The following is a 13321-nucleotide window of genomic DNA, read 5'->3' on the forward strand; positions in this document are numbered from 1 at the left end:
GCAGACTGAAGCGTGAAGCTCCTCCCACTGTGTTGTTTTGTAGCGACGAGGCGCGCTCTGTCATAGCTTTACCTTTGACACACAGGTGAAGATACCCAGAGCAAGGTAAACTCTTCAGATGATAATGTCCTAATGCTCGATTTTAGCCTACATCGATTACTGAAAGAACGAACTAGATATCATTCACGTAAATGTGGATTCTGACGTAACTATGCGTCTTGTTACGTGCACTTGTAGCATCTTCGAGCTCAGGAGCTCTGTTCATTTTTTCGCATTCTAAAAAATGACATGCCATGTAGTTTATAACTGACTACAAAAAGCTTAAGACGCGTTTTTTGAGTGTCTGTATGTGTAATTAAAATTAGAATTTCAGATTTGACAACTTTGAGACAGTTGCGTGGGCTCGTGCAGCCCCTCCCACCTGTTTTCATTTTCGGACTGTAATAATCTTAAAGATTCTTGATAGATCAGCGCATTTGGTAAGAAGCAATGATTATTGTTACATACCTATAAGAGATGATCAAATACATTAGCATATGTGGTTCGGACTGTACGATGAAATAGAAAAAAACATGCTACTGTAAGTGAAATGAAAATGTTGCTATTTTTCTTTTTCTCACACGGCGTTAAATTTGTGGAGTTTGTGCTTTAAATAAAACATTAAACAAACGTAATATAATGTTAGGTAGGCATACAGTAATTAATGTTGATAAATTAAAAGTGTTTATAAACATTAAAACAGCGATGTTCCAGTTACGATTTGCGGGATTAGGTGTAAATGTCCTAAATTCGAGGTGTCTGGACGCAGCATAATATCTAGGCTTATGTCATGCGTCACGTTTGTTTGTACGTAACGTTGCCATGTTTGAAAACGTGTTGCATCAGATTTGGACCATTTAAAGGGATTGGTCACTCAGGACCGTGTATGAATTTCTTTTGTGGAAAACAAAAGAAGATATTTTGAGAAATGTTAATTTTTTGTTTAGACAATGGACTTAACCTTTATTTAAAGTGAATTTAATTTTGTATAAATTTCATTTGATTTTCAATCAATGCGTCAGTGAAATATCACTAGATTCATATAAAGGTCCAGTGTTAGAAAATTAGCGGCATCTAGTGGTGAGGTTGCGAATTGCAACTCCACTCCTCCCTTTCGAAACACTACGGAGGCTGACACAGTCATGTTTTCGCTTCTTTGCTGAAGGATATAATGTATTTATGAAACGCTCTGTAGAGCAGTTTATCCATACTGTAGAAACAACCTGGCGAATTCCATGAAAGGGGACTTGGGGTGTATGTAGAAATAGCTCGTTCTACGTTAATAAAAACATAATGCTTCATTACGTAAGATCTTTATACACCTCTAAATTTATATTGCATTTATGTCAACAGATCCTTCAAAAAATTACACACAACACCCCTAAAAGAACTGTGTATATATATATGGTATAAAACAAAACCACAGGTCAAGGCCAAAAACTTCCACAGTCGTATTTTGAAGGCTGATGAACACTAAAACAGCATCTTGGGATAGTTTATCAAAGAATATGTTATTGTAAAAAAATTACTTACTCTGCTTCATTCCTTCTTAGGTGTATATGACTATACATGAAGTGTATAGTTTTATTGAATGGTGCCTCAGGCACCGTGCCTGCATCGTTGCAGCTAGGGATGCACCGAATGTTCGGCCACCGAAAATGTTCAGCCGAAAATAGCAAAAAACGCAAGTTCGGTGTTCGGCCGAATATGTGAAATGGCCGAATAAATTTTACCGAACATGACTCGTGATACGATCAAGCAGCAACCAGCGCAGAGAGAGAGAGAGACAGAGACAGAGACACGCGTGCGCTTTATTACTGCCGCAAACATTTTGGCAGTGCGTGTGTGTGTGGGCGTGCGTGTGGAGCATTTTAAAGCGTCAGAGAAAGACACAGCACGGAACTTGCCGCACGGAAGTACATTTCCGAATGAAAGCGTCTTTACCGGTCGGTAACTTTACTTCAGACGGAAGCGGGCTGTCTGACAGTAGCCCCGCCGTTCGCGACATCCTTTGACATCATACAGTCGTCGCGTGCACACAGTTCCCTGTACTAAACAACTTGTCAAAGTATGTTCTGTGCACCTTCTGAGAGAACAGTCAGCTTTTGTGGGCGGAGTTTGGAGGAGAGACGTGAACTGAAATGGTTGTCAGTCAGCATCAGTCAGAATTTGCTTGCATTGGATGTTTATTTTTTTTCTCAAATCATTTTGCAATGTAGCCTATAATAATCCAACAGTTTTAGTTTATTCGTATTTTTAGTTTATAGGCCTAATGTGGAATGACAGTTTTTAATAAACTGTTTTGTTGTAGGGGTACAGAGTAACTTACATTACATTCTTTTAGCAGTCAGTTATAGGCCTAATTAATATAGGCTATTCATGAAGGGAGAGGGCTCAATTTTTTGCTTGAATTTACTTTGTTTTGCTCAATTTTATATTAAGTTGTATTGTATTTTATTGAAAAGCAAGACAAATTATAAAACGCGCATTTTGACTATTCAGTTTGTGCCGTAGTGAAAAAAATAGCTTAATAAATAGAAGAAATGCAAAAAACCATGTTCGGTATTATTCGGCCTTCGGCCAAGTGTTTCACATCATGTTCGGCTTCGGCCAAGAATTTTTGTTTCGGTGCATCCCTAGTTGAAGCTTCAAAAAGCACATCATTTCCAAGTAATCCATGACTCCAAGGGTTTAATAAATGTCTTCTGATGCAAAACAATTCATGTCAGGCAACAGGAGCAGCAGTTGACGCAACTAGGAAATCTTCTGCAGGCTATACTGTCTCAATTTAGTTTGCTTTGTGGATTCAAAGGCTGCGTTCTTTGAAGACCTAGTCCTCACCAATCGAAGTCTGCAACCTTCGAAGGTTACAGCCTTTGAATTGGGGCACAGGTTATCATATGTGTTTCGTCACAAATATTACTTCTTATTTACCAGGCATTATAAGCAGGCTCCAATTACTTATCTGACCACCTTTCTCAAATTCTTAGATCATCATCTACATTCTCTTTACTTCTTCCTCACATGTGTCTGGCCTCTATATCAAGCTTTTAGCTAAGCTGCAATTCGCAATCGTGATTCTCCATTTTATACCAGTGATATTGTATGTATTTCCTATCCATAGTTTTCATGTGACGTCACACAGTTAAGGGAAGAGAAGGATATCTGCCGTTGTCTGCCAGGATAAAAATTAGGGATTTTTATCATACCCTGTTGAACGAAACAATATAACCCTGCCCCAAACACAACATTTTTTTTTAATGGATTTAATGGTTATAATGCAGGGCTCGACATTACGATTGTCCGGGACAAGTGAATGTTTTGTATGGGCAAGTGAGAGAGAATTTTGCTTGCCTGACTGGACAAGTAACTTGAAAAAAAACAGTGCGAAATATATGTAGAATAATAAGAATATGTGCCTTACACAGAGCTCAGAGCTGCGTGTTTGTGCTTGTTTGTGTGTGACAATAATCAATGCGCACCGCACCGAGTCCATGCGGACGCGGAATCCTGTTATTTAAAATGTCATCTGGCTGTTCTGCGTGTCTGAGTGAATTATGTGCACAGTTTAACTAGGATTTATCTGCGTCTGCACTGTATGAGGATATGAACACATGAACTTCATCTCCAGTCAGAGTTGCTCTGAGAGTTTATTTTACGAGCGTTTTACTGTTTGAGTGAAGCTATCTGCAAACAAGCGTCTTCCTGAAGACCCGACAAAATAAAAGTCCCGTTAAATTGAACACTCAGACAGAAAAATACTGTAGTGTACTTTAGTATTTGCTATTGAAAATTGAAGTACCCTTGTAGTAAATTGATAAGCACTGTATACTATAGTAAAGTTCAAAAACAATATATTAAGAATAGTAAATACTATAGTATACTACAGTAATTTATGTGGACAAATATACCCTTATTGTATAGTAAAAGAATAACACAGAACTTAGAAATATTAAAACAAATTTAGGTAATCTAAAAATGATATGGCCCTAATTTATCCATCTGTATGTAACATTAATGTCTTTTGTCAGTTATCTGCCTATTCATAATGAACTGCACTTGCATATTTCTGCCTGTGCTACCAAACTTTAAACCTCTCTAGCACCAGTGCTATGTGCAAAAAAAGTTAACTTACAGCCTTAACACTAATAATAATTACTGCTTGCCTTTGTTTTATAGCAGTCACGGAGAGTAGGCCTATAACCAAATTCAGGCAGCCAAAGCGAACACTAGTTAAAATGCTTAGAAGCAAACTTGACCAATCTAAATCCGAAACAATTATATTGATTATATTATATTATAATTCAAATGAAATATCTTTTTTTTATCTTTGGACAAGTAATTTTTGTACTCGGACAAGTGAATGACAAATTTACTTGTCCGAAGGACAACCACATGACAATGCTTAATGTCAAGCCTTGTAATGGGAATCGTATTGGTTTTAATGGAAACCATAATGGTGTCTACTGTGTGATCATTTCTATTTGTGGGTTGTTATCTGGCAGATGGAAACTAATAGAACACCAATACATCCTATTGAAATAGTGTCCAAAATACACTGCAAAAAGGAATTTTGTGATTAATGGAAAAGCTATAGTTCATAATGGTTTTTAATGGAAACCATTAGAATTTCTGTGATGGTTTTTATAGTTTTTTTTCAGCAGGGTAATAAACAGTTGTTGTGCAATGAAATGCGCCTGAGTTATGCTTTTACAGAATCCTGTCCAAGAAAGAAAACCCAGAGAGACGGAATTTGAATTTTTATGGCATGAACGTGCCTCTGTCCCCAAGGACGGGAAACAATACACAGTAAAATTGCCAGTGTTAAAAAAGGTCAAATTAACATGCACAGTGTATAGAGTGTGGATTATATAAACACTGTGAGTGTTAATTTGACCTTTTTTAACACTGGCGATTTTGCTGTGTAGCTGGGTTTCCATCCAAATCTTTTCAAAGTTCGCAATAACAGGAGGAAAGACTCATGCGAAATTGGTGCGTTTCTATCAAGTTCCTCGAGCGGATCACGGTGGTATTGGTAACCTAGTAACCAACAGAAAATAAAAAAGATCTGGAAACCAGAAAGACACCATCAACGGTAACAGCCGCTTAGTCTTGTGAGTTTAATGTTTGCTGTGTCAGAATTTAATCGGCAAATGCGTTAAATACATTAATTGTTTTTCGCAAAAAAGAAAAAACACCCCAAGCTAGCGTAAAAAAACTTTTTTTGAGAATCAACGGTTTTATTTGGAAATTTGGCGTTTCCATTAGGCGTACTAGTTTCTGATGCGAAACGTCAAAATGCGCATAAAACCAGGTTGATGGAAACCCGGCTAATGGCAGTCCTCAGCCCCCTGAATATATGAATCATTGTATTTTTAGCCATAAATCATATCTTTACATACTTTTCTAAGCTAAATTGTTGTTGCGGATGAGCCAAACAATTACAGTGAATAGTTACACTAAAGTTAGCAAAAGTTTTGTGATGCATTGTTAGACATATAGTAAATAAACTAAAAATGCAATGATTTGCCAATCTTTTTGGAACTTGATTTGACTAATATGTAGTAGGCTATAGAGATATATCAAACTTGTTTTTCGACTGAACTTTATTGTTTTTCATTATTATAATAGAATATAATACAATGTAATATTTATATTTATATAACACTGGCGATAGTATTAGGTGAGAGATTCTCAACATAATAGATGTAAACATCGCTGAGGTGGAGCTCTGACAGTAATCTGGCGGTTTTAAGTGATTCAAATATACGACGGTGGTTGCTGCAAGTGCCCAAAACATGTACAGGTGCTGGTCATGTAATTAGAATATCATCAAAAAGTTGATTTATTTCACTAATTCCATTCAAAAAGTGAAACTTGTATATTATATTCATTCATTACACACAGACTGATATATTTCAAATGTTTATTTCTTTTAATTTGGTGATTATAACTGACAACTAATGAAAATCCCAAATTCAGTATCTCAGAAAATTTGAATATTACTTAAGACCAATACAAAGAAAGGATTTTTAGAAATCTTGGCCAACTGAAAAGTATGAACATGAAAAGTATGAGCATGTACAGCACTCAATACTTAGTTGGGGCTCCTTTTGCCTGAATTACTGCAGCAATGCGGCGTGGCATGGAGTCGATCAGTCTGTGGCACTGCTCAGGTGTTATGAGAGCCCAGGTTGCTCTGATAGTGGCCTTCAGCTCTTCTGCATTGTTGGGTCTGGCATATCGCGTCTTCCTCTTCACAATACCCCATAGATTTTCTAGCAGATCCAACAGAAATACATCCAACAAGAGGTACATGTCATCTTGTTACAGCCCAGCACCTTCTGAATATTGGGGAACACAAAATACAGTTCAGGACAGTGACTGATGGAAGTTTGTGCAGATTTCATTTTCCAACAGGACTTGGCACCTGCACACAGTGCCAAAGCTACCAGTACCTGGTTTAAGGACCATGGTATCCCTGTTCTTAATTGGCCAGCAAACTCGCCTGACCTTAACCCCATAGAAAATCTGTGGGGTATTGTGAAGAGGAAGATGCGATATGCCAGACCCAACAATGCAGAAGAGCTGAAGGCCACTGTCAGAGCAACCTGGGCTCTCACAACACCTGAGCAGTGCCACAGACTGATCAACTCCATGCCACGCCGCATTGCTGCAGTAATTCAGGCAAAGGGAGCCCCAACTAAGTATTGAGTGCTGTACATGCTCATACTTTTCATGTTCATACTTTTCAGTTGGCCAAGATTTCTAAAAATCCTTTCTTTGTATTGGTCTTAAGTAATATTCTAATTTTCTGAGATACTGGATTTGGGATTTTCATTAGTTGTCAGTTATAATCATCAAATTAAAAGAAATAAACATTTGAAATATATCAGTCTGTGTGTAATGAATAATATACAAGTTTCACTTTTTGAATGGAATTAGTGAAATAAATCAACTTTTTGATGATATTCGAATTATATGACCAGCACCTGTAGTGCCTGTTCATATCTTTTTTCTTCTCTTGAGAGATTTTTTAAATATTGGTTGTAAAGCCTTTTTATTTTAATGTCGGATTTGTATTTTATTAGGTTTGTTGCTCGTATCTGTTTTATGTGTTTTATCTGTGTAAGTGTGACATTTAATTTTACTGTAAAATATGTTATTTGATAGTAAATAGTGTATAATCATATATTTACAGTGGAAATCTGTATAATTTTCAGCAAAATCATACATGTACAAAAATATCACACCTTAAAATATACAATGAAAAACCGTGATAGAACGTTCCCACAATTCCCTGACTCAATATTTGATTTAAATAATTGTTTCTTCTTATATTTCTTATCATTTATTATAGGTGTTTCATTGTATGTTGCTCAATTACCTTTTATACAAATGCCAATATATCAGTGCCAGACTTATATTAACACATAGGCCCATATCATGTCAGTAAATGAAATATGTCAAGAATTGAATAATATACAAAACTTTTCTGTAATGCATAAAACTCAGCGTCAGTGTTTTTTTTTTACAGTTTTAAACTGTAAAGTTGTTTACATTTTTACTGTATTTTTTACAGAAAGTTTCTGGCAACCACAGCTAACAGGTTTTTTACTGGAAAACAACAGTTTACATTAATTTAGCAGTTGAATCAGCTGGTGAAATTTTACAACACTTAAGAACTGATCTCATGATCAAATGTGCGACGACCAGGAAGCACAAGAAGATGAACTGCTGGCTCTAGCAAGCATATATGATGAAGAGGAGTTTTGCAGGGCAGAATCAGGACGGGAGGGTGAGATCCATCTGTGCCTTGAGCTTCCTCCTGACTTCAAACTGATAATGAAGGGTGAGATTTTATCAGTTTATCCACTCGTAGTCTTTATCAGTGATTTTATTGATATAGTCTTTATGAGTTTTCTGCATTATATTTAACAGGGCCGGCATGTGTAGAGTATGGTATATCATTTCTACCCTCCTTGGTTCTGAGTTTTGATCTACCTATGGAATACCCTTCATCATCAACTCCAGTCTTTACTTTAAGCTCCAAATGGCTCACAAGAGTCCAGGTGAGTCCTGCTTTGCTTTCAAGTTATTTAAAAAGTGTTATGTTTATATATCTGTATGATAATGGCAATTAGGTAATTTCTTCTCAATTATTTTTCTTGTGTCTGAAAAGATCACTGCACTTTGCAAGAGACTGGATGAACTTTGGGAGGCGAACCGGGGAAATGTGGTTCTTTTTACCTGGATCCAGTTCCTAAAAGAAGAGACTCTGGAATACCTTGGCATCCATTCTCCACTTGAGATCCAAAGATTTGCTGGTCAGTCTCAGGGAGAATCTGGCCAGACGCAAGCAGCAGAAAAAAGTAAACCGCAAGAATTAGACCCAAGAGCTGTTCAAGAAGTCGATCCTCGCACAGACATGCTAAACCAGCTGCTGGATTTTGATGAAGCTCAAAAGCAGAAAGTGTTCGATGGAAAGGTCTTCTGTTGTGGGATCTGCTTCTCTGAGAAGCTTGGTTCCAGCTGTTTGCTCTTTAAAGAGTGTCAGCATGTCTACTGCAAGGCCTGCATGAAGGAATACTTTGAGATCCAGATCAGAGATGGTAAAGTGCAGTGCCTTGACTGTCCTGAGCCGGAGTGTACGTCCGTAGCCACACCGACACAGGTACTTCTCATGACAACATTTTTTTTGGTGTGAGTCATGAATGACTCTTAACACTTCGGCTCCACATCTAGTCCTGACAGCATTATATCGCTTTAATAGGTGAAGCTTCTGGTGGGAGAAGAGGAGTTTGCCCGCTACGACCGTCTCCTCCTGCAGTCAAGTCTGGACCTGATGGCAGATGTTGTTTACTGTCCCCGCACAAGTTGTTGCATGCCTGTGATGGTGGAGCCTGAGAGCACTATGGGCATTTGCACATCTTGTCGATACGCTTTCTGTACCCTCTGCAAGCGAACCTACCATGGCCTCTCCATCTGCAGAAAGGGTAAAATCATAGGGCCAAAATTGGATTTTATAATCATTTCTTAAAGTACATATGTGTGATTCATAGAACGAACGAATGCACGCAGAGAAAACATGCATACACCTCTCTTTCAGATGTGATATCTATAAATCACAAATAATCTTGAAATTTTGTGTGGCTGAACAGTAAACGATGTCTAATTAATGTCATTGACATATAAAAGAGCATATTTCTGCACCCAAATCCTTTACATGCAGCAGGAATGGCTTATATTTCCAATAACATTCAACACTCGGACAAGCAGGCACATTTTTTCAAATCTGTGTATACGCACGTTTTAAACATGAGGACCTAGGTGTTGACTACTGCACCCAAACACAAATGGCATGATATAGTGTAGACAGCTGCAGTTAGATTTCAAGCAAAAATATATATTTTTTGTGACATTAACTAGAAACTAGATATCAGATAGACTATAAGTTTATATAATGTATTATTATTATTATTATACAGTATTTTGTACATTTCAAAAGTTTAATATTTTTTTGTAACAGTTGAGATTGGCAGGTTGGTGCACGAGTGTGATGAGGAACATCTTGAAAAGGAGTGTCTGAACGAAACATTGACTGAAAAATGGTTGAAGGAAAACTGTAAACCATGCCCATCCTGTGGCGTGCAAATACAGGTCAGCATCTACTGCCCACAGTGCTGCAAGGATCTCATTTCTGTTTTTGGAATGTGTGGTCTTCGTATAAATGAACAAAACCAATAATATCTTAACATTGGCTTTAATGCACAAACTTCCATCAGTCACTGTCCTGAACTGTATTTTGTGTTCCCCAATATTCAGAAGGTGCTGGGCTGTAACAAGATGACATGTACCTCTTGTTGGATGTATTTCTGTTGGATCTGCTCTACAATTCTTAATAAAGCGAATCCCTACGGGCACTTCCAAGACCAAAACTCACCGTGTTATGACCGGTGAGTGCCTCCTAATATTACACTGTCCTGTTTGATCTGTTTTGTCTTAATCAGTTGTACAACTTGACTGATTATTTTATGTATATTTATGGTCTCTATGGTTGGTCTTCAACTTTGTTACAAATTATATTTTTCATTTAGGGTACGCTGGAGAGCCTTGTAATATTTAATACATGATTATTATTTTCCTTCTAGAATGCATGAGGAAGTCCCAGTGGAACAGCAGTGAAGGCCCGTGACATAGGCAGTTTCCTAGGGAGCAAAATGACCAGAGGGGCGCCAGACGAGAGCGCAAAAACGAGACATGTAAACAGCTTCTTGCATCATGACGCAATTATGATTAACTATGATTGATATAACTTTATCAATTAAAGTAACGCATTAATTATGCATGTGTAACGGCCTTGTGGTTAAACCACCTGCTTCCCAATCAGGACTCCTTGCCTGTTTTAAGTTCGTATCACACTAGGAGCAACTTGCTTATTTAGAACCATTTTACTGGTAACACTGACACTGCGTGCTGTTTTTGACTTATTTCAAGTAAGTGAACTGCAAAAAGTGTTTACTGGCACAGTGTAAAGAAAATCCAAAACAATACAATAAGCTTTTATTTGTGTCCCTACAGCATTTGCGCAGAGATTTACAATATTTTTACATAATTTTCTGATATTTTTATTTATTTATATATTTATTTATTTTGTATAGTGGGACGCAATCTAAAATCTTGCCTAGGGCACCAACAGAGGCTGGGCCGGCCCTGGCGACTGGTCCGCTATAGTAGAAAGTCCAGGGGTCTCATTTATAAAACTATGGGTAGGATCCTAACTAAAAGTGTACCTGCGCCCGAAAGCCAAAAATAGCTTATGCCAAAACATATTCAGTACACACACCTGTAAGCAATATTCGCTATATAAATCATAGATCACCTTCAAATGTGCGTACGTGAATCATCCTCATACCCTGCCCTTTACACGCCCATTTTTTAACATAAATAGTCAATGCAAAGCACCTCATGAATGCTGATCTTTGTATTAATAAACCTAGCACCCAATCCGCTTGTTAAGCCTCAGTCACGCACCACCATATATGGTACCAGACGCTACCAGATGCCATAGGAAAATAACAAAAAATGAAATAAAACTGTCGAAAACCCCTGATCCCATCCTTTATCTCCACAACGAAATCACAAATATCCACACATGCGATTCACAGCACTTTACAATTTATAAATAGTTATAATTAATATAAATAATTATTCTTAATTATTAGAATTCTATTAAAGCCAAAGAAGGTCTCTGCATTATTTATATGTTTACAGCAGTTAGACTGATCATTAACACCTTGCCAAAATCACATAATTAATTAGTGGTGTCCTTCACCTGAGATAACATTTGAAGACATAAATGTAAAAGACGAATGTTCAGATTTTTTTTGGTGCAAAAAAGTTTTGTTATGTTTTGTTATGAATAAGAACTGATAAGGAGGATGATTTATGCACAGTTTTGTATATTATTCAATTCTTGACATATTTCATTTACTGACATGATATGGGCCTATGTGTTAATATAAGTCTGGCACTGATATTTATGACATTTGATGATTTATGCACAGTATTTAAGGAAAATGTATTTAGTTATTTATTTCAATTTAACACTGTGTTCTGCTGTTATCTAATTTATATTTGATTTTATTCATATTTGATGGTGTCCTATATTCCATGCAGCCATCTCCTCCTCATGCTCTCCCATAGTGTGATGGTGTGACGGCCAAGATTAAAGAGATAGAATTTTGATTTAAGATTTGAGTTGGATTTTACAAGAGGGTGCATGAAACAATTGAATACAAGCGCAAATAACACTGCAGATTTTATCACCATGATAATGTGGATCTAACGTATGAGTGAATTTGGAGTGAAATTAAATGTGTGTGAGGCATTAATACTTTTTATAGTTCTTCTCACACTTTCTGCAATCTAACTTGAGTTCACTAACTCACCATTTGTGTCGCCAGTTCCCCTTGTCTCCAGAATGTCAGAGTTCTCCCATCAAGTTTGTTTTTAATAGATCACAACCTTTGTGTGGAAAGTCACGCACGTTTCTAGCACCGTTTTGTAAGTACGCAACATTTATAAATGAGACCCCAGATCAGTATTTGGCCGCTGCATGTGTCTAGTTGTTGTTTAGCAACTCATGTCATAAGCAACTCATATCACGTGTCTTTCCCTTACTTATTAATCCTAATTTAATTATATTCTTTGCTACTTGCAAAGTGTGCTTTGACTGAGCATGTGGGAATAAATTCTTACTGTTCATTGACATAAGCTAATGCATTAGGTTTCATGAAGTAACAATGAAGTTTTAAATGAAATTTTTACTGCATCTTGTTAAATGTTCTTACTATTGTCCATTGTTAGTTCAAGTTCATAATAGTTTATCAAAATTTACACAGCTTGAAATGTATTGAAAATGTATTAGTGTGTTAACAACTTTATCTTATTATGTCAAAAAATTGAATCTTTGAATTATTTCTGGTGAATTGCTCGACTGTGGACTTGTGTACGACGTTTCTCTTGTTCATTGTCATGTCATGTCTTTTAGTAAGTGTTCCTTTCGAACACTAAGTTTCTTTCTGTGTTTTGGATCACCATTAAAATCAAATCAGAAATAGGTGGAATGTTGTGAGAGAATTCTTCTGCAGATCTGGGAGCACAAAAACAAGACACAGAGAGGCATCAAGCTTTTGAACTCCTTTATTTCAGGGAAGACAAGTCTTTAGTGCACAATAAGACACCTGTTACAACCAAATAAGGTATAGAAACTGGATGGACCAAAATGTGTAGGGTCTGTTTATAACCTAACAAACAACATGACAAAGAATGTTGGTCCCCTTCTTTATAAGGTGTTGCATACAATAGGCTATATTTATTATTTGGTGGGGAACTAAAACCGTAAGTTTCAAAGCAGTATGTTTAAGAACGTGTGTTGTTTTATGATCCTCTGAAATCATGTAATGTGGCAGATGTATGCTCCCTTTAGAGCATTAAATAGATAATGCCTTATTACTCAGCCTTGGCATCTACGCAGTGGGATATATCACTACACAGCACTTGTCGTGATTCTGCCTCATCTTGTCATGTCTTTCTTGATCTTGTGGCAGAATCACGGCAGGATCCCTTGTTATGTGTGGAGAGAGACATTTTGACCCTTTCAGCCTTCGATACTCTCTCCAGTCCTTGTCTGTGTTCCCGCCCTTTTGTATCCCTCGTTATTGGTTGTTAATTAGTTCATGCCCCACACCTGTTCCCCTTTGATTTGTCCCCTTATTTA

General features: G+C 37.1%; 1 protein-coding gene across 1 annotated transcript; it reads left to right on the top strand.

Annotated features, from left to right (window-relative positions):
- Window positions 1–59: 59 nt before the first annotated feature.
- Window positions 60–12661, top strand: LOC130570373 (E3 ubiquitin-protein ligase RNF14-like). The gene is made up of 8 exons (XM_057360654.1): window positions 60–479; window positions 7622–7891; window positions 7981–8111; window positions 8222–8713; window positions 8813–9035; window positions 9569–9699; window positions 9865–9995; window positions 10191–12661. Exons 2-8 carry the CDS (start codon window positions 7741–7743, stop codon window positions 10222–10224), a joined length of 1293 nt encoding a protein of 430 aa, XP_057216637.1. The 5' UTR covers window positions 60–479; window positions 7622–7740; the 3' UTR covers window positions 10225–12661.
- The last annotated feature ends 660 nt before the right edge of the window (window positions 12662–13321 follow it).

This window comes from Triplophysa rosa, linkage group LG19, assembly GCF_024868665.1.
Source record: "Triplophysa rosa linkage group LG19, Trosa_1v2, whole genome shotgun sequence".
Taxonomy (NCBI): Eukaryota; Metazoa; Chordata; class Actinopteri; order Cypriniformes; family Nemacheilidae; genus Triplophysa; species Triplophysa rosa.